The following is a 19,662-nucleotide window of genomic DNA, read 5'->3' on the forward strand; positions in this document are numbered from 1 at the left end:
TTTTTTTTTTTTTTTTATCAACCTAAACACTGATTTCTCTTTCGCATTAAAAAAAAAAATCATTTCTTTCCATTAAAAAAAAAAAATTCTTTGATAAAAGAAGAGGGAGGTTCAAACCAATTCCAATGCCTACATAGGAATACTATGCAAACTAGTGAGACAGAAGTGGCAACCTCAAGGGACATAGTAAGTGGATCTTAAAAGGTGCCTAAGAGAAGTTTAGTTTAAACTTAGCTTATGGGGATCTCAGGTTGTTGGGTTAGGTTTCCCTCCTTGTGGAAGATGGTCAAAAATGCTCACCTTCCTTAGGTGAAACCTATTTCTATTTGAGGCACATAAGGAGAATACTTTTGTCACAAGGGTATGAGTGTTTCCTCATTTGACATTGTTTTTATAATAAGGCTGAAGTTAAAAAAGGGAACGTGTGAGAGCGGCTATCGATAGAAGAAGAAGAAAAGAAAGGAAGCAAAAAAATATGGGTTTGAAAACACTGCATAATTATCTTCAAGAGCTCGATCGGATGGTCATCTGTAGTCCGATTGAACTGATTTTTCATAGCAATATCGTAACAGATTGATATTCATTCTGTACGGTGTGATTGTTGTTTGGAGTTCTCCAACTAAGTTTTCAGCAATGTTTTCATTGCCCCTGTTTTAGTGAGATCTCTTCAATCTCTTCAATCTCTTCCTTCTCTCTTTTGAGAGTTCATCTTGTTTGACTAATTGTATGCCTCTAATCTTAGTTAGAGAAGACTTTTGTGTATTCCCATTATTTGGAGATAATGGATTTTAATGGACTACAGTCCCATAGTTTTTACTCCTCTCATTGGGGAGATTTTTCATGTTAAATTGATGGTGTTAATGTGTGTGTGTGTGTGTGTGTGTGTGTGTGTGTCTATGATGGATTTGTTCACTGATTTATATATTTAGTTGCTTTCTTGGAAGTTTAATTATTGCACAAATTGTGTTGATAAATTACTCATCAAACTATACTTGATTGCTTCCTACTAGGTTCACCCAAGAGGGGAAGAGTTTATTCCGTGTTTTTTTTATTGACCAGGTACATCTCTTGATTAGTGCATTTCTCCCCATTAAAGTGGTATTAGAGTAAAGTTATTTGCTAAATTGCATGTCTAGACTAAACAATGGAAACTAATACAAGTAGAATGATTATTTTAATTAGTTCAAACTATCATGTTTGGAAAGAAAAAATTGATGACCTTCTTTATGCGAAAAATTATTATCTAATAGTTTTTAATATTGAGAAACCAGCTAAAAGAATCAAAAAAGAAGAAGAAAAAGAAGAAGAAGAAAATGAAGCAGAAAAATATGGGTTTGAAAACACTGCACAGTCATCTTCAAGAGCTCTATCGAATGGTCATCCGTGGTCCGATTGAGCTGCTTTTTAATAATAGTATCGCAACACACTAGTCTTCATTTTATACAGTGTGATTATTATTTGGAGTTCTCTAACTCAGTGTTCTAATAACATTTTTTGTTGTCCCTGTTTTGGTGAGATCTCTTCAATCTCTTCATTCTCTCTTTTGGGAATTCATCATGTTAATGATGTATGCCAAGGATATGCTATTCTTGATCTTTGGAATGATTGTATGCCTCTAATTTCAGTTAGAGAAGACTTTTATGTATTCCCATTATTTGGAGATAGTGGATTTTAATGGACTACGGTCCTGTGATTTTTACTCCTCTCGTTGGGGAGGTTTTCCACGTTAAATTGATGGAGTTAATATGTGTGTGTCTATGATGGATTTGTTTACTGATTTATGCATTTAGTTGCTTTTTTAAGAGCTTTCTTATTTCATGCATTTTGTTTGATAAATTACTCCGTCAAACTCTACTTGATTGCTTTCAATTAGGTTCACCCAAGAGGGGGAGAGTTTTTTTTGTGTTTTTTTTTAACTGGATACATCTCTTAGTTAGTGCATTTCTCCTCATTATAGGTCAAACCCAAATAAGAATACAAAAATAGAACCAATTATCATCCACATTTTTTAAGAAAGAAATTCCTGTCCCCCAATCTAAAATTACATGCACCATAATTGTGAGGAAGTTACATTTTTTTTTTTTTTTTTTTTGTGTAAGAGGAAGTTACGGATTCACAGATATGAATATAATAATTAGTTAATGATGTGAGTAGATTAATTAATGGAGGCGGTGTACATAATGGCATATAATTGTAATTCAAATTAAAAAAACTTAGGCTATGTTTGGTAGCCAAGAGAAAAAAAAAAAGAAAAGAAAAGAAAGAAAGAAGAATCTAGAAAATAGAAGAAAAGAAAAGAATATAAGTGAAATGAAATAGTAAGAAAATAATAAAAAAAAGTATGTGTGTTTGGCTACCATTAAAAGAGAAGAAAAGAAAACAAAATGAAAATTATTGTATTTTCTTATGCTTTCTTGTGTTTTTGGTAAGATTTTCTTTAGTTGCAAAAGAAACTTCACCATTCCCAAAGTGAATTTTGAAATTAAAAAATGAATCTTGTCTTGGTTCAGGACATACCAAGCACAAAGAGAATTTCTTAAACGAAGAGAAGTATAATTTTTTTATTTTTTACTTTTCTTTTCTTCTCTTGGCTACCAAACTATGTTTGGAAGGAAAGAAAAAAAATTGAATTTGAGGAGAGAGAGACACATAAAAAATCATTGTATAATCATTCTTTTTTGTCTTCTTCTTCTTTTTTTTTTTTTTTTTTTTTTAATGATTTTCTTTTCCTGATTAGCAAATAGAAGGAAAAGTGATGTAGAAGCATTTTCAAATGGCCCAACAACTTAGTCCAATAAGCCCACAAGCCTAAGCCAAAGGATAGAAACTGGAAATAAAAGTTGCAATCTAGGATTTTGGAGTAACTTCACAGAGACACCTGAACTAACTCAGAAAAAAATAGAAGTCGTTTCATATATGGATGGAAAGATCTAGAAGTCTATTTTTCAAAAAAAAAAAAAAAATGATGCATCATTCGCTATTTTCTAGAAGAAATTATAGTCATTTTGGTAAAGTGTGTCTGGGCTGACTAGAGACTCTTAGAAGTCTGAAATTCATTTTTTCAGCCCAACTTCCATTCACATTCAGTTCTAGGACTTCTTGGGCACTTCAAACATTATATTTCTAGACTTTTCAAGATGTGGAAATTCCTTTTAAGGTTTCCAAGGTCATTTCCTATTGGATATTTGTTTATCTTCCCCATGTTTTTTTTTCTTCCAATTAGTCTTATTTTCATTCTTGGAAATTGCCTATGTTCCATGCTCATCTACATAAGCTTACACTAGTAAATAGAATGGAACATGCTTGGAGTTTATTCATAATTTGAGCCTTTGGCTTTTAAGAAGAAGTAGTTCTTTTTAAGTTCTCTTATCCCTTAGGTGAATTTCCTTTGGATGCCGAATGCATTTTTTCTTTTGAATTGATCACTTGGTTTACCTCTTAGTCTTCTATAATTTTTCGGCAAACACTACAACATGAATTATTATATTATATTTAAAAACAATTAAATAAATCAATGTGAGAAAGCGTAAAGTACCTGCTTGCTTAGAGAACCCTCTCCTAAACACTTAATAATGTGTTTTCTCTTAAATCTCTACCCAAAGTTCAAATCAAAGATCCAAAACCCTTTCAATATTCAAAACAGAGTTCTCATCACAAGACCTTAAAAAGGTAGATTTAGGCCACATTTTCTCTCCTCTCGTCTGTGGAGAGGGACTTTGTCGTCATATCTATTTTTACTTATTTTTATTCTTAAATCCTATGTTACACATTACGGTGGTGATTATAAGCCTGTTTGGATTGTTTGGTTGCACAATCTATCAATCACTTCTAATTCTATTGCTCCATGCAGGGTTGTGTGTCAATCTCTCCATTTATGAGGAGAATTTTTGTTTTCTTGTATTTTGGCAAGCATAATTGCTAGTTAGGATAACATAGAGTATTGCTTCACCATTTCTCAACCTAACTAATATTGAGAGCTTTTAACACCCCCCCCCACAAAAAAAAAAAAAAAAAAAAAAGCTGAGAGCTTGACTGACTTAGAAGAAAGGATCATTCAACTCACGTCACCTTAGTCTTATCTATGCTTATCCAAGGGGATGGGGCTCCTCCAATTCGCAATAGAGGCAATAGCTTAGATCGAACACTCTGGAGATCTTCTACTGCCACCTCTATTATGCAGTAGAAGAGCCAAATCCTATCCAAAGTGAGGTTGTGATTGATCTATTATTTCATGAGTATGGCAGGTACAAATTGACAGATTGAGTGGGAGGAATATTGGACTATACTTGTAGCTACTATACTTATCAGCTACATGATGTAGATTGTTTCATTCTTTCACTTTAGATTTATTAGAGGTTCTAGTTTGAGAATTTTTTTTTTTTTTTTTTTTGGTGGAATAAGTAATTGTATTTGATTCATGTTTTGTGGGTTTTTTTTTTTTTTTTTTTTGGAGAGGGGATGTAAAGGGTGGTGGTGAAGATAACGAATATATTCAACAAGGCCGATAGCTGCAGTCAAGTCCGCTCACCCCACCACACCTAAGAAAAAAAAAAAAAAGGGAAAAACAATAGGAAAATAAAGAAAGGGAGAAATAATGATGTTCATCTAGTGTTCCCCACGTCCAACTGTGTTTGAAGAGGACGTGGGAGAGTGGAGTGCTCCCTTGCCCATAAAGAAAATAGAAAGCTTTAAAAACTAAAACACAAACTCGAAGAGGCTCCTCAGCATGGATTTAATTCTTGGTATCGGTATTGGTATCGATCTTCATTGATATCAATTCGATTTAGATCAGTATCAGAGATGATTGATGCATATCGGTCACTTTTGTCCTTTATTTTCCACTATTTTACCTCTGAAATGTTATGGGTAATCGATCCGGATAGATCAAAGATCAGGAATCGATCTTAATCGATACCAATACGATACGACCGATGCAGCAGATAAGATATCATACTTGAAACCATGCTCCTTAGGAACCCTCATGAGAAGTTCCCAAGAGAAGGCAATGTCTGCTTCTGGGGGATTCGCTTCCCAAGTCTTCCGAGAGCATCAAAGAGAGATTTGCGTCCTATATCTAATGCATAGATCTAGATTTCCTTGCCCAGTTCGGTTTCTATCCCACCAACTATGGTAAAATGAAAAGCATCAAGTGCTAATATGCTCACCAAATCAAAGCCAGTTTTCCCTTTAAAATTTTTCTTGACCCACACCGTCTCTCTTTCAAGGGTCACCACCCTTATCCTACGGGCCCAACACTGGTGAAGTATCCCTTTCCATATCCGGAGAGAGAATGTAGAATTGAAGAAAAGATGAGAAACATCCCATGGCGCTCCAACCAAAAACAAGAAGAGAAAGACAATGGATCTGCCTCCCTAGATGATTATGACGAGGTATCAATCATACAAGGAAGACCTCTAAAATGCCTAGGCTGCTAGCATTGCCTTTCAAGCTACAGCTTCCCTACGTTTTGAAGACGGGGTGAAATAGTATTTATTTCTCCGCTATCTTTCTTTGTCAACCAGTGGCAAGGGAAATCCATGCTCATTGCAAGGGTTGTGTGCCAAGTTCTTGGAACCAGAATGTTATACCTGTAAGGTAAGAGTTGTGCATTAAACAAGTAAATATGCTGGGGGAGGGGTAGGGGTAGGGGTAGGGGGAACTGTACAGTTGATTCCAAATGTGAAGCTATAATTGGCTGGTGTCAATCCCTGGGCTGTATTGAAGCCTTTTTTTTCTTTTTTTTTTTTTTTACTAATAACTTCAATACACCCAGGCTTGTGGCTCATAAAAGAACAATATTCACAAAATTTGTGTCTATCTATGATTACCCACCAACTTTTCTATCTACTCTGATTGATTGTAAGTGTAGAAATACAATCCTAAAATGATGCAAAAAAGAATGAAAAAGCAAAAACAAGCAATCACACAATGTGTTACTACGCATTTCCACCTGGCGTAGACATGCAGAACACAAATTAGAAGCTGGCCCGGAGAGAGCTCTGGGACCAGGCTCCAATACCAAAGTCAGTCTCCATAACACTATAATGTAGGGTGTTCAATGTATTAAGAGCTTACCCCTTTCCATAGCCGAGCCAACCTTCATTATATAGGTAGCAAGGGTCTTTCTCATTGGTCAAGAGGCTCTGCCATATAGACGCGTGTCCTTACCTTATTGAAGAGATCTTCCATCGTGGCCTAGCTGCCTGAGACCATAACGATTAACTCGACTTGAGTTACTTACCGCAATCGTTAACCAAACCATAGTAAGATCCACTTACCGCTAACCAAAGTAAGGTCCACTAACCGCTAACCAAACCATAGTAAGATCCTCCAACCGTTAACCTGACCACAGTAGGGTTAAGGGTTAAGCAACCGTCTGACCCAGGTTAACACTCGTAGTCCATAATCTTGAGTCAAGTGGGTTATTAGTGTTGGTACTTTTGTGAGGTTGGTTGGGTGCTCGGTGATCTTTCGAGGGGGGGCAGGTTCCATGCTCATGCTCCTGCTGATCTGGTCTTGGGTCTGATAACCCAACCGTTGATCAATCAACGAATATATATATATATATATATGGTATATCACAATGCACATAGATTTATGAAGTTTGACAAAATTGCCTACAACGTCAGTGAGATGAGATCCTATTTCACTATCAATAGAGAATAGGGTTACAACGTTTATCCTCACCTTCTCGCAGATTGCTTGTAGAGCAAGAAAACCTCACCACAAATAATAGCGAAATCCTATATAAACAATTTGGGAGAGGGATAGGTATGCTAGCAGGTCACCTAGGAATTAGGTATGCTAGCGCATTTTAACCATAGGATTGGTCATCTTAAATATAACCGTTAGATGAAGGGAAAAGATCTAAACTTTCACTCTACTGCTGCTACATCTTATCTCCATCTTTTTCTCCTACACCGGCGAGTTTGGTGAGGTAGGATGACTCCACGGTGTTCAAAGGAGATGCCTTGGAGAGAAAAAACGCTGGTTTGGGTAAGTTGATGCTGATCTTCTTGTTCCAGTAACAGATCAAAGAAGCTTTAGCGGTGAATAGATTGTCTTCTCCGATGGAATTCTGGGCAGTTTCTTATTTTTGAGATTTTGATTTTTCTTAAAATTCTCTGTTTATTCTTCACCCAATTGATATAGTCCAGGAACAAATGGAAGACGACCGAATATCTTGAATTTTGTTTTCTATTCCACCAAAAAAAAAAAAAATTTTTTGTTTTCTATGATTGAATTTAATCCCTAGTGTTTCCTTATTCAAAGATGGGAAGGGGAAGAAAATTAGTTCCTCGGCACAGTGGAAAGAGAGGGTTCGTTCTAAAGAAGAGGGTTCGGATGATTTAGATGAAGGAAATTATACATCTTATAATTACCGATTTTACGTTTCTTCCTTTGCTGGAGAAGATTCAAAGGAAACTTTTGATTTTGAGGCGGTAAGTGGCAGGAGTCAAGAGGAGGAGGAGAAAAGGGTTATTGGATTGAAATCCCGATCCGTTATTTGAGATCAAAGGAAACCTAGCGTTAAACGTTCACACAAAAGAACAAGAATTTCTAAAGATGATGAAGTTGACTACAGCTAGGATGATGAGGAATTCTTGCCTAATGGGATCCATCATGTAGATGGAAGTGGGAGGAGGGTCGTTAGATTAAATCCAGACAATGGTTCTTCTAGTTGTATTAAACGTTCAAGGAAGAGAACCAGAGCATTAGTCCATTACGATAAAAATGATGATGATCATGACCTCGTGATGACGATGACGACGATGGTTTGGGTAAAATTTTTCAATCACTTGCTTTCTGTGGGTTTGATTCAGAGAGATATAGAGAGAATAAATGATGGTTTGGGTAAAATTTCTTTCTTACAGTTGCAAATTTAAAATAAGAAACAAGAAATATAATTAGGGCAAACTATGGTTGCCATTAACAAAAACTAAGAGTTGTAGATGGCTGTGAAATCCCTCTCAATTGCAGGGGGCATGCAGGACGAGAGAGAGAGAGAGAGAGAGAAAGATGGTGAAGGAGATACAAATTTGTCGAAGGGAGGGGAGCCGGCCGCAGAAAAGTAGAAAAAAGGTTTATAGAGTGACGGTATTGAGAAGATTATGTAAGGTAATATTTATGAACGGATGAGATCTTTTCTATTTCATCTAACGGTCAGAAGATGCTAGTATACCTAATTCCTAAGTGACCTGCTAGCATGCCTGTCTTTGTCCCAAAAGGTTCATAAAAATACTCTTAACAAAATTTTCTCGACAACAATCCACTTTAGCTACAGATGGTATTAAAAGACATTGTACCCCCAACATTTAGAGCATGCACCACTATTTCCATTAATCCACGTGGTTGGTTTAAAATGTGATCCATGTTGCTCACAGGAAGAAATGAACAAACTAAAAATTTCTAGTAAGTCGGACTTGATTTATCTGTTAAGAGAAGAGGGAAAGCAGAGAGAAGAAAAATCTTTCTTGGCTTCTACCACAGTTGACAAGTTGGAGCCATCGTATAAGCTGTATTTAGTTTGCGTGTAGTCTTATTTTCCTATGTTTTGTCTCTTTCTAGAAATTTTCGCTTGCACATTTCTCTCACTAGTCACAGACTCACGATTCTAGAACTTTAGGCTTTGTGTGGTCTGGAGCTCCCTAAAGACTATAGTTACTTCATTTTCTTCTACTTCTTGCTACGTTTTCCCTCTTCAGTTTGTTCTTGTTCAGTTCAGCAAAAAAAAAAAAAAAAATGGCTCTGTTACGAACTTTTCTCTCTGAAATTACCCTCTCAAAAAGGTTTCCCTTCTCTGACAATCTCACCAATACAAGACAAACAAGAAGAAGAAGAAGAACAAGGACATATTCTTCTCTTTCTGTTCCAAACATGTTCTCAGCTTCACATACTGATCTGGGTCCGAGAAGAAAACTGAATCAAGCAAGGAGGGGAGTGATCAAATGTTCTGCAGTTACAGAGGTAGGGGGGTTTGTCTCTGTTGATGAAAAGGAGGAACCTGCTGAATCAGAAGATGATCAGACGGTTCTTCTGGGATCTACCGTGGAGGAACAAGAAATTGGTGAAAAGTCTGTTGTGGATTATGATTGGAGAGAGGAGTGGTATCCTCTGTATCTAACTAGGGATATTCCAGATGATGCTCCTTTGGGTCTCAATGTCTTTGACAAGCAGATCGTGCTGTACAGAGATGGATGTGGTTTTCTTCATTGCTATGAAGATAGATGCCCTCACAGGTAACCAACCATTGGGTTTTGGATTCTTTTCTGCTTATTTGATTCTTAATGGTTATTGGGTACTTCCTTTTTCCATTTCTTCTACTTCTTTTCGACAAATGATCAAGTGGGTCACTGGATTTTGCATGGTTACAGACATTGGAGCCTACCAAACACAAAAAAATAACAAAATTGGATTCGAGAATTCATTTAATAATAGGAGACTACTCTACATTCCTGTTGCAGGCCTGCACACTGAGTTACGGCAACCATTTTAAAATTGTAGAATTGCACTATGATTGCCTGATTCTGTAGAAAGGCTACTCAAGGGATGAGGGCAGTATCCTTGGCATTTCTTGGTTCAATATGTAGGAATCTGTAATTGGCATGATTTTTGAAGTAGAAATTGATTTATGAGATCCAATAGAAATTCTTGGTTAATTGCTTTGTTGGTTTTGGAATACATTTTGATGTTGAACTACAATAAGTCCTAAATTAAGAGTGAAAAATAAGTAATTGTATTTTTTTTTTTTTTTTTGGTGGAAAAGTAATGTATTGATTCATGTTTTGTGGGTTTTTTTTTTTTGGAGGGGGGGGGTTTGTGGTGGTAAAGTTCTTATGAACATATGATTGTTCATAGAATGTCTTGTGGTACAGAAATAGTGGAAATAACCAAGAAAAACCAATTAGTTTGGCAAGTCAGGCGAAGAATTGCCACATATATGGTGGATTGAATTTATAATGGAAACACATTTTACGGTTGATGCTCTGCATTGCATTGGTAACTGCAGGACTGGCACATGCTTATGAATCAGAGAAAATAAATTTTGAATTAAAAATTAAATATATAGAAAACAGAGCCAGTGATTCAATTCTCTCGAAAGTAATACTACTTTCTATAAGAGGGTATACATTTTTTTTGTGGAGTTGGTTGTTGCACTTGTTAACTTTTGAGTTGGCTCAGCTTTAATTCAGTCAAAGTGGTCTAAACTATTTCAGGGCCTAACCCCATTTGTTGCATTTTGTTAAATTATACACCTCTATTTTTAGTTCTTCTGTCCTCTTACCTTGTAATCCCACTTCTTCATATTTCATAAGTTTAGGTTCCCCATTTAAAATAAAGAACCTTTTACTGTGACTTTTTTTTTTTTGTTGCCCCAGGGGGGGGGGTTTAAGAAAGGATTTCTTTCATCCATCAAAATGAACTTACAGTGCTGAAAAGCTTCTATCAACTAATTTGATTAGTCAAATTCAATGAAACTCCCGCAAAACAGACCAAGCAAAAGATGGAACCAAATGTGAGACTGAAACCATATGTTTATGTGTAAATTTTGTGAAATGATCCTATGTAAACCAAAAGAATGTGAAGCTTGTCTGGGAAATGGCCCTCATAGGTAGCTTTGGCAACTCAAATCATCTGAGAAGGCATTACCAAGTGTGAAATGTCCCCAACACCTTCTTCAGGCTTGCCAAGCACCACTGATAAGCTCTCCATTATGATTCATAAAACATTTTCCTTGTATATTTATTTTCCATTAGATTGTCCAGGTTAATACTACATCTAGGGTGTTTAATATCCTTCCAGGGTAAATTTCCACATTAAGATTGGATCCTTTAGCAGATGTTGAGGTACATGGAATTATTGGCCTGAAGGTTGCAGAATAGTTCTTATGACTTCTTTTCAACAACTTGTTGGTAGTAAAATCTGGTGTTTGTATTACCTGTTGATGATGAACTAGTGTGAACATCATATATGCCTCCATACACAAAGTTATCAAATGTATTTTCTTGGTTCTTTTGACTTTATTTGATGGTCAAATATGTATATTCTCTTTAATTTTTATACACACTACATACATGCACTTTATAATCTCTCAGGCTACTCTAAAATTTTCTGAACTAGTCATATTTTAGACTTCTATCAGAGAAAAACTTTCAAGAGAAAACTTCAGGGAACATGCATCTCAGATGAGAGAGGTATTTGTTGTTCTGAATTGAATAGGAAAGGTGAAGCTAGCAAATTCATTTGGATACCTTCAAGTTTATTACACCAACCTCCTCTTTCCGGGCAAGGGTTAACTTAAGTTGGAGTACTATCTCAGGATCTCTTCCATGATCATAGTAACATTGATCTTGATCTCTAACTTTTGATTTAGATTGGCAAAACTATCTGAAGGTCAGTTGGTCGACGGAAAATTGGAATGCCTATACCACGGTTGGCAATTTGAAGGTGATGGTAAATGTGTAAAGATACCTCAGGTACATCTGTTTTCTACTTCAATTTATCTTCTGTTCTCTCATTCATTACCAATGTACTCGGACTTCAAAAGAAGAATACTTGATGAGGTCTATAAATCTGTCCTCTACAGCTTCCAGCTGGTGCGAGCATTCCTCGATCAGCTTGTTTGAAGACATACGAAGTGAGAGACTCTCAAGGAGTTGTATGGGTTTGGATGTCAGACAAGAACCCAGCAAACCCTGATAAATTGCCGTGGTTTGAAAACTTTGCTCGGCCAGGTTTCCAAGATGTCTCCACCATACATGTGCTACCGTATGATCACTCAATACTCCTTGAGAATCTAATGGATCCTGCCCATATCCCAATCTCACATGATAGGACAGATTGGACTGCAAAGAGAGAAGAAGCACAACCACTGCTGTTCAAGGTAACAGAGCGGACTGGTCGGGGCTTTGCAGGCCATTGGGGCAGAGAAATGGACCAGGGAATGCCAAACTTTCTTCGCTTTGAGGCACCATGTGTTCTTCAGAACAACAGAGAGTTTGTTGACAAAAATGGGGAGAAACAATACTTCTCAGGTCTCTTTCTATGTCGACCAGCAGGACAAGGGAAGTCCATGCTCATTGTGAGATTTGGAGGAACTAGAAGATCCCCCCTTATAAAGTTATTTCCTCAGTGGTACTTCCATCAAAATGCAAGTAAGGTTTTCGAGCAAGACATGGGGTTCCTCTCTTCCCAAAATGAGGTTCTTATAAGGGAGAAGGTTCCCACTAAGGAGTTGTACCTTAACATGAGGTTTTCGGACACCTGGGTTACTGAGTACCGGAAGTGGATGGATAAGGTTGGGCATGGGATGCCATATCACTTTGGTCATAGCACAATCTCACTGCCTAAGGAACCAGCTGTTCTGGAACATGCACCAGCAGGGCTGGTTGCTGGGATCTCTGCTTCTTTGCCTGCCAAAGGGGGAGTGGGAACGATGCATGCACCTAATCCAGCCAACCGATATTTCCGTCATGTCATCCATTGCAAGGTATGTCGAAATGCTGTGCAATCTTTCCATGCTTGGAAGAATGCCCTTTCTATCATGGCAATTTCTTCAACTGCATTAGCAATTCTAGTGTCTGGGAGACAGTGGAAGACCCTTTACTTGGTTTCAACAGCAGTGTTCCTTGCCGGGGTATATGCATGTTCTACTGTAATTGCAATGAACATGACTAATTTCATTCGGAAGCATCGGCGAGCATAAGACAAAGGATACATGTGTAATTAATTCTATACATTGTTGGCTGTTTTTCTTTCACTCCATGACTATTAATCCAATATGTGTGCTATGAGGTATGTAAACCATTTAAAGAGTCAATGCAAGAATGGTTTCACGGCTCATGTTTGGTATGAATTCTTCACGCACTAACACATATATTCAACTTGCGAGTTCCATTTCCATGAGAGAGAGAGAGAGAGAGAATCCATGGCACCCTTGGCACACCACATTGTATTATTAAACTGTCAACTGTTCCACAACATAATGCCCACACAAAAAAGGGGATAGTCTTTGTAGCCACAATGCCACATATGCAACAGATTTACAGATGTACAATGGTGAAGGTCATATATCACGAAAGTTTGAAGGATTGGAAGTCATTCAGAACTCCCTGTCTGGGAACAAAACAGGGGCAACTAGAGACCACATGTACAAAGCTGCAGTCGCCCATGCTGTAACAATCCGGACCCACACAGATGGCCACCCAACATCAACCAGCTTTCCACTTCCCCCAACTGAAGTTGACCAACCTGTTAAAATCATTGCCGAGTACATGCTAGCGAGAGAAAAGATGATATGGAAGAAAGCATATGAATACTTGACTGGCCTAGCTTCATCCTTCTTCTCATCATCCTGATCATCAACCTTGTTCAATGGAAGCAACGGCTTGTCTGTTGTTCACAACGGTACCCGAATGTGAGGCTCCAGGAGAAAAAAGATAAGATATTTTAACAATCCGTTAACAAATACTGACCTGCATTGGATGAGCTTGATTCTGCAAGGAATGTTGTGGACGATCCAGCACGAACGGCAGAGTAAACAACTGAGAGAACAGTGGTGAAAAGTCCTAAGGCAAGTGTCCCTGTTGGGACAGTGTTGGATTGCCTCTGAGGGCCATTGCACTCATAGTCCCTCGGTTCACTGGAAAGTCCGTTGTAGCAAAGGTATGTGCAGTACAGAGATAAAACTGAAGCAGGTAAAATGCTGCCACCAACCTGTTTGTAAGATCAATAAAAACCGTGAAACAGGACTGCACAATAGTAAACTTCCACGATTGACCACGAGTACACAGGCATTAGCCAGTATATGCATGCATTATGTCCCAAGTCCACGCATTCAAACAACTGAAGCAAAGAAAGGCAAGTCATCCTATAGGAAGAAAAAAGAAAAGGGAGTACGGAAGAAGCATAACATTATTGGAATACACAATCCTTCTATATTAATGATATGACTAGGGCTTCAACTTAAAATCATTCCTGCAATTGTAATCTTAAAATGTGCATTCTGTAAGATGCCAGGTGGCAGCCCTCAGCAGTGGAATTAGAATTTAATTGATATTAGATGGATGGATGGATGGAAAAATCAAGCATCCAGGTATAACAGAATTGAACCAAGTTTTAAAAAGCCTCTCTTGGAAACTCCAGTTTGCTGATACCTATAGGAATTTTAGAATAGGTATAGTCTGCTTCTGTATTTTCTGGTTCAAAGACTGCAGCATGGCAGCATGGAAAAAGGATATATCATCATTGAACGCCTCTTTTATAACCCCTCCTTACCTCCTATACCCTAGAATGAAGTTAATATTAAATATATCAGTGGCATTACAAGGATCCAAAAGTTTCATTCCATAACCGCACAGAGAACCACAAATATCATGGATGGTACACCAGGATTAAGTCATTACTTAAGATTTTCTCATGATCTCGCAAAGATATATATATATATATATATATAGAGAGAGAGAGAGAGAGAGAGAGAGTCTTCCCTTGATCTCATCAAATTTTCACCAATTTTTGCTTATTCTTGTCTATCAAAAAGGGCCACTATCCAGTGCCAGTCCCACCTGCAGGGTCCTGGGAGGGGCGAGTTTGGAGACAATCCAACCTTTGGCATTTTTTACTCCAAGTGGCCACACTCCAGATTCAAACCCAGTCATTTGCCCTGACAGCCCAAACCTTTTACCATTGCTCCAAGCAATGACCTCTTATTCTTGTCTATCACAAGTTATTATACAAGTTACCATTATTAATTATTCCTTAAAATTAAAGGAAAAAGAGCAGAGGTAAAATGTAACATGTTGACAACATTTTCCTTGATCAACCAATGGACCACACACATAATTTTAGTAAATTACAGTATTATAATTAAGTCAATATGCAGTTAAATTGCAATGCAACATCAGTGTCAAAAACTTAACAATGGATAAAAGTGATTTGATATTTTCTATCCATTTTTATAAATTTTTGAAACTGATCAGGCGATAAGGATCATCAGCATGGTATGCATTTTCGGCAGTTTCATTTTCCATTGCTAGCCTATAGAACCATGTTTTCCATGCATGTTGCACCCACACAATTACATTTTCCAATACCACACAAGTATATAAGATAACTGAATTGACAATGAGGCTGTGATCATGCAGTCATGAGAACACAAGGTTAACAAACCAGGGAAAGGATGAAACCAGTCCAAATACCAGAGAAAGACAACATACCGCAGGATGCAGTGCAACGATTGCAAAGACAAATACCAAAATCAGATTCAAGACAATAAGGAAGGTGTTGAGTTCACAGTCATGTCCTGATGGAGTGAACCAATGAAAGAGCAGCCCCGAGAACGAGAATGTTGCCACATAACATGCAAGTGAAATAACAAACAATGCAATGTACCTGTATCCATTGTACACAAGGATGAAAATCAAGAACGCATCAGAAGGTAAAGATGGTATTAAAAGAATGCGAAATAGAGAATACACACCAAAACAGCTCATTCTTTCTAACCCATTTATCATTCCATTCATGAACAAAATCCAATAAGAGGACAACTTGAACAAGAAGAAACAATCCTGAGCCAAATCTTGAAATTGTCTCTGCATTTTAAACTTACTGTCAGATCAAGCGAAAACAAATGTACTAAGAAGAAAATCTACACTAAAATAAGGTTCGAGGCTTGTTCAATGATACATGCCTCCATCCAATGTTTGAATGGCATGGTTCAATATAGTTAAGGTGGCAATGTAATTTAACATAAGGCAAATCCCAAATGGCTCAATTGGGGTGGAAAGGCAAGGAGAAAAGCTTCCTTGTCACGCTGCCCAGAACACCTTTCCTGTACAAATATACTTGGTGCATGTTTAGGGGCTTCTGGGGCCACTTCTGAGAAGCCAGCTTATGGAGTGTTGAAGGATTAAAAAATGTGTGACCAATCAAAATATAATGAGTGGAATCTTTACCACATAAGCCCGAGATGCCACCCCCACAGCATTCTGGGCTTCTGGTGCTTCAGGCATTAAAGATTCCAAATGTTTAATTTGGTTGGCTGCACTTTTTAAACTTGAGAAGCTGGCTTCTGGAAGCCTAGAAGCTGAAGCCCAATAAGCTTAGCCAAATATGCCCTTAACAATATAAGGGTGTACCCAGTGCACGAGGCTCCCACCACTGCAGGGTATGGGGAAGGTCATAATCACAGTTTAAAAACCTGATATCATTGAACCAAAAAGGGCTAAGTTCCGCTTTTTCCGGCTTTGGGCATTTTGACCTAACCAAAAAGAGGCTGGTCCTGGCTGAATCTGGTTTGACCAGCTGGTCCAGTTCTCAAAAAACTATGTCAATAGTTGTCAATTAATCTCAAACTCTAAAAGAAAACTTCTCACCATAGAAACTGACGATCCCATTTGGAAGGAAAAACATTAAAATTATCGACATACACCAGCCAACAATCTTCAGCATCCATCCACCATGGTGCAATTGATCCCGAGGATCCTTCTGATCCTTGACTCCAACCATTATAATAGCAAAGATGGTGAAGAATATGAAGTTTCCCAAGCTTACACGCAGCACCGCATCTGTTTCAAACCACTCCCTATCAGGAGTTTGGTGGAAATGATTAATCCCTGCAAAGAGTCAAAGACAATCATCATAAGATTAGTCTCATGAATTATTAACTGGGACATAATTACAAAAAGGGAGAAAGAACTCTGTCCACCTTGTGTTCCCATAACCACTCAAAGCCCCTGTTATCAGGGGGGCTATGAAAAGATGCCCCTGCTCCCTAAGAACAGGGGTTGTGTGTGGGCATGGGGAACCCTACATGGACGGAGTTCCTCCTCCCTGACAAAAACTAAGGGGACCACATATTTGTAGTAGCATTTTCGAGAGATCAGACATTTCTGAATGATTACTAGTTGTTTATCTAGGATTTTGCCTGGAAAAATGTGACAGTACAATACCCCATCCAATTAAGCACATTCTAATACTATTCAACCAAGGAAAAGTATTTACATCGCAGAACTCAGAAGGATGAAATTCAAACATTTTCAACCTCTTAATTATTGACAATTCATAACGGAATGCAGATTAATCATACAACTGTATAAAAATGAAGAAGTCTTAACCCAACTGATTGAACATTTGTTAACACGTGGATTAAACAAGAATATACTCAAAATCTCTACTGTAAAATAAATAGAGGTAATGTTGGGCCGGGGTGTTGTGTGATTGACGTATTCCTTTAAAACTTATAAGAAAATTTTATAAGACATTTGTACGACTAGCTATGATGTATCGCATGGAATGTTAGAGTAGTTAAGAAACATCATATAGATAAAGTAAATGTAGCTGATATAAGGATGTTGAGATTGTTATGTGGTATAACTAGGAAGGATAAAGTAAGGAATTATCAAATTAGAGTTGAATTGGGAGTAGCTCCGAGACATGATAAGCTATGAGAAAGTCATTTGAGATGGCACGGCCAAGTACAACATATGAATTTAGATGCTTCCGTATGGAAGAGTGATTTGATTCAGGTTACGTGAGCTAAAAGAGCTAGGGGCAGACCTAAAATGACTCTGGGAGAAGTGGTGAAGAAAGACATGCATAGTTTAGGCATTGTATCATGTATGGCTTTGAATAGAGCTGATTGGAGGGTAATCCATTTAGCCGACCCCATTTAATAGGGATAAGGCTAAGTTGTTGTTGTAGAGTATCTAGGTGTGAAACTTGAAAATCTAGGACCTATTTTCCCACACCCCCCAAAATGCAGAAAATTCATTTGGCACTTGATTTTCAACAGTCAACCCTTTAATTCAAAAAGCCAATTTCTTACAGTTTCAAGATCCCCTTAAGTACACCACCCAGTGCCCTTCAAATCTCAATAAAAAACACTCTCTGCTTTTCCCTATTGGCCACTATTCCCTCAGAATCTCATTATAGAATCATCTAGGGAGGAAGAAGAAGAGAAATCTCAGAAGAGGATCGGACCATATACAACTTGTTACCTAGTGAACCCCTGTATAAGATCAGTTCTAATCCCTGCTGACATACTGTTAACAATTGTCCCATTTGACAACCACCCATTCTGATAACTACAAGGCCACGGATTCTCACAGTACTACATAACATTAGTATAAGTCACCATACAATGTTCGGAAGGCCCCTGGCACCTGAATCAATTTCTGTGGCTGAGGAGGATGATAATACAATATACTCAAGGGAAAAAGATGGCACTAAAATTATCTTTTTAAATTAAGTTAACATGCTAAACATTTTGTATACTATAAAATAACTCTGTTCATCTGAAGGAAATAGTGTCTAGGCCTTTCAAATATTGTCAGTAAAGCTGTGTAATAGCAAATAATTTTAAACCTTAATGGATTACTTTTGTTTCGTCTAATAAAGCCTTTTTCTTTACTCCATTTTTTATCAAACGAATTAAGCTCATACTGTGGTAAGTTGCACCAGATTTCCTGCATAGAAATTACTATTCAGGACCACATGATTGTAAACACTTAAAAGGGACCTGGTTTTCCTACAGACATTAAAGAATCCTTAACAGATGCCTAGATCTGCCATATGGCACGTTAAATCAAGCTGAAATTTTGTAGACAGGTAGACTCCAAGGTTCTCTACTCGAATGCGAAATTTCAGACAAATATTTATTTTCCAAGTGGAAAAACGTGGTATTAAGAAAGTCTGACCCTAGCAAGAGGGTGGACAGAATAGTGGGGATGCATGTTCGACAGTACGGCATTAGATGGGAGGATAAATGATTGAACTTTGTGGATAAAATTTGACATATATATTCACACTTCCTTAGATATCCAATGATCAGATCTACCCCATCATTTTTCCATGTGGAAAAAATAAGAGTAGCCATTAAGGAGATTCTTTCCTAAACAGCCGTGAGATTTTTTCTTTTGCAAACAATAATAACCTTGTTCAATAGAACGCAAGAACTTCTTGGTCTGGTAAAGATTCAACGGATGTCTGTTGCAGCTACTAAAGATGCATTTTTTTTTTCAAACACAATAAGCTCGTCTCTATGGCTAGGGTAAGTTGTTCCAGATTTTCTATAAGAAATTAAATTACAATTCAGGGGCACTTGAAGAATCAAAGACGAAGTCAGAAACTCACAAGGAATCTTCTCCATAAACGGGGCAGCAACTTCTCTGAGAATCCATGAAACAATCAAAGATAAAGCGAAGAAACCACAATAAGCAATACGAGCGGAGCGTCGGCCAATCCCAGACACCACTGATCGGCATGCCTCGCAAGCGCACGCTGCGCAGCACGAGGCAACGCAAGGAGCGGCAATGGCAAACATCTTCCTCTTACCAACTACTCACTGCTCATAAACCTAAACCAGAAATTCCACATCACAAAAGGAAAATCTCATTAAAATCATAATCATAACAAGCAGAGACAGTTCCAAACAATTAACAGTTCAAATCTTAACTCGATTCTCCTTCACAACACAGAATCGAAGATATGAGAGAGAGAGAGAGAGAGAGAGGAATTGATACCTTGTGATCAGACTTCAGAAATCGAAGAACAGAAAAGAATCGCTCGTAAAGTAATTGAAGGGAGGAAGAAAGCAGAAAGCACTTAATACGCCAGGGAGATGGGAGAATCAGGAGATAATGGATTTGTGTTTCTGGTTCCTCT

At 37.7% G+C, this 19,662-nt stretch overlaps 2 protein-coding genes across 2 annotated transcripts; one reads left to right on the plus strand and one right to left on the minus strand.

Moving 5' to 3' along the window:
• Positions 1-8,486: 8,486 nt before the first annotated feature.
• LOC122068691 (protein TIC 55, chloroplastic-like) lies at positions 8,487-12,843 on the plus strand. Its single transcript, XM_042632568.1, has 3 exons — positions 8,487-9,239; positions 11,375-11,477; positions 11,588-12,843. The coding sequence occupies exons 1-3, from the start codon at positions 8,743-8,745 to the stop codon at positions 12,704-12,706; spliced, it is 1,719 nt and encodes a 572-aa protein (XP_042488502.1). The 5' UTR covers positions 8,487-8,742; the 3' UTR covers positions 12,707-12,843.
• A 73-nt stretch (positions 12,844-12,916) lies between these two features.
• LOC122068692 (serine incorporator 3-like) lies at positions 12,917-19,662 on the minus strand. Its single transcript, XM_042632569.1, has 7 exons — positions 19,521-19,662; positions 19,132-19,354; positions 16,374-16,613; positions 15,479-15,590; positions 15,216-15,390; positions 13,476-13,716; positions 12,917-13,392 (listed from the first exon to the last, which is right to left on the minus strand). Exons 2-7 carry the CDS (start codon positions 19,319-19,321, stop codon positions 13,103-13,105), a joined length of 1,248 nt encoding a protein of 415 aa, XP_042488503.1. The 5' UTR covers positions 19,322-19,354; positions 19,521-19,662; the 3' UTR covers positions 12,917-13,102.

The sequence above is a fragment of the Macadamia integrifolia genome, unplaced genomic scaffold (assembly GCF_013358625.1).
Source record: "Macadamia integrifolia cultivar HAES 741 unplaced genomic scaffold, SCU_Mint_v3 scaffold453, whole genome shotgun sequence".
Lineage (NCBI taxonomy): Eukaryota > Viridiplantae > Streptophyta > Magnoliopsida > Proteales > Proteaceae > Macadamia > Macadamia integrifolia.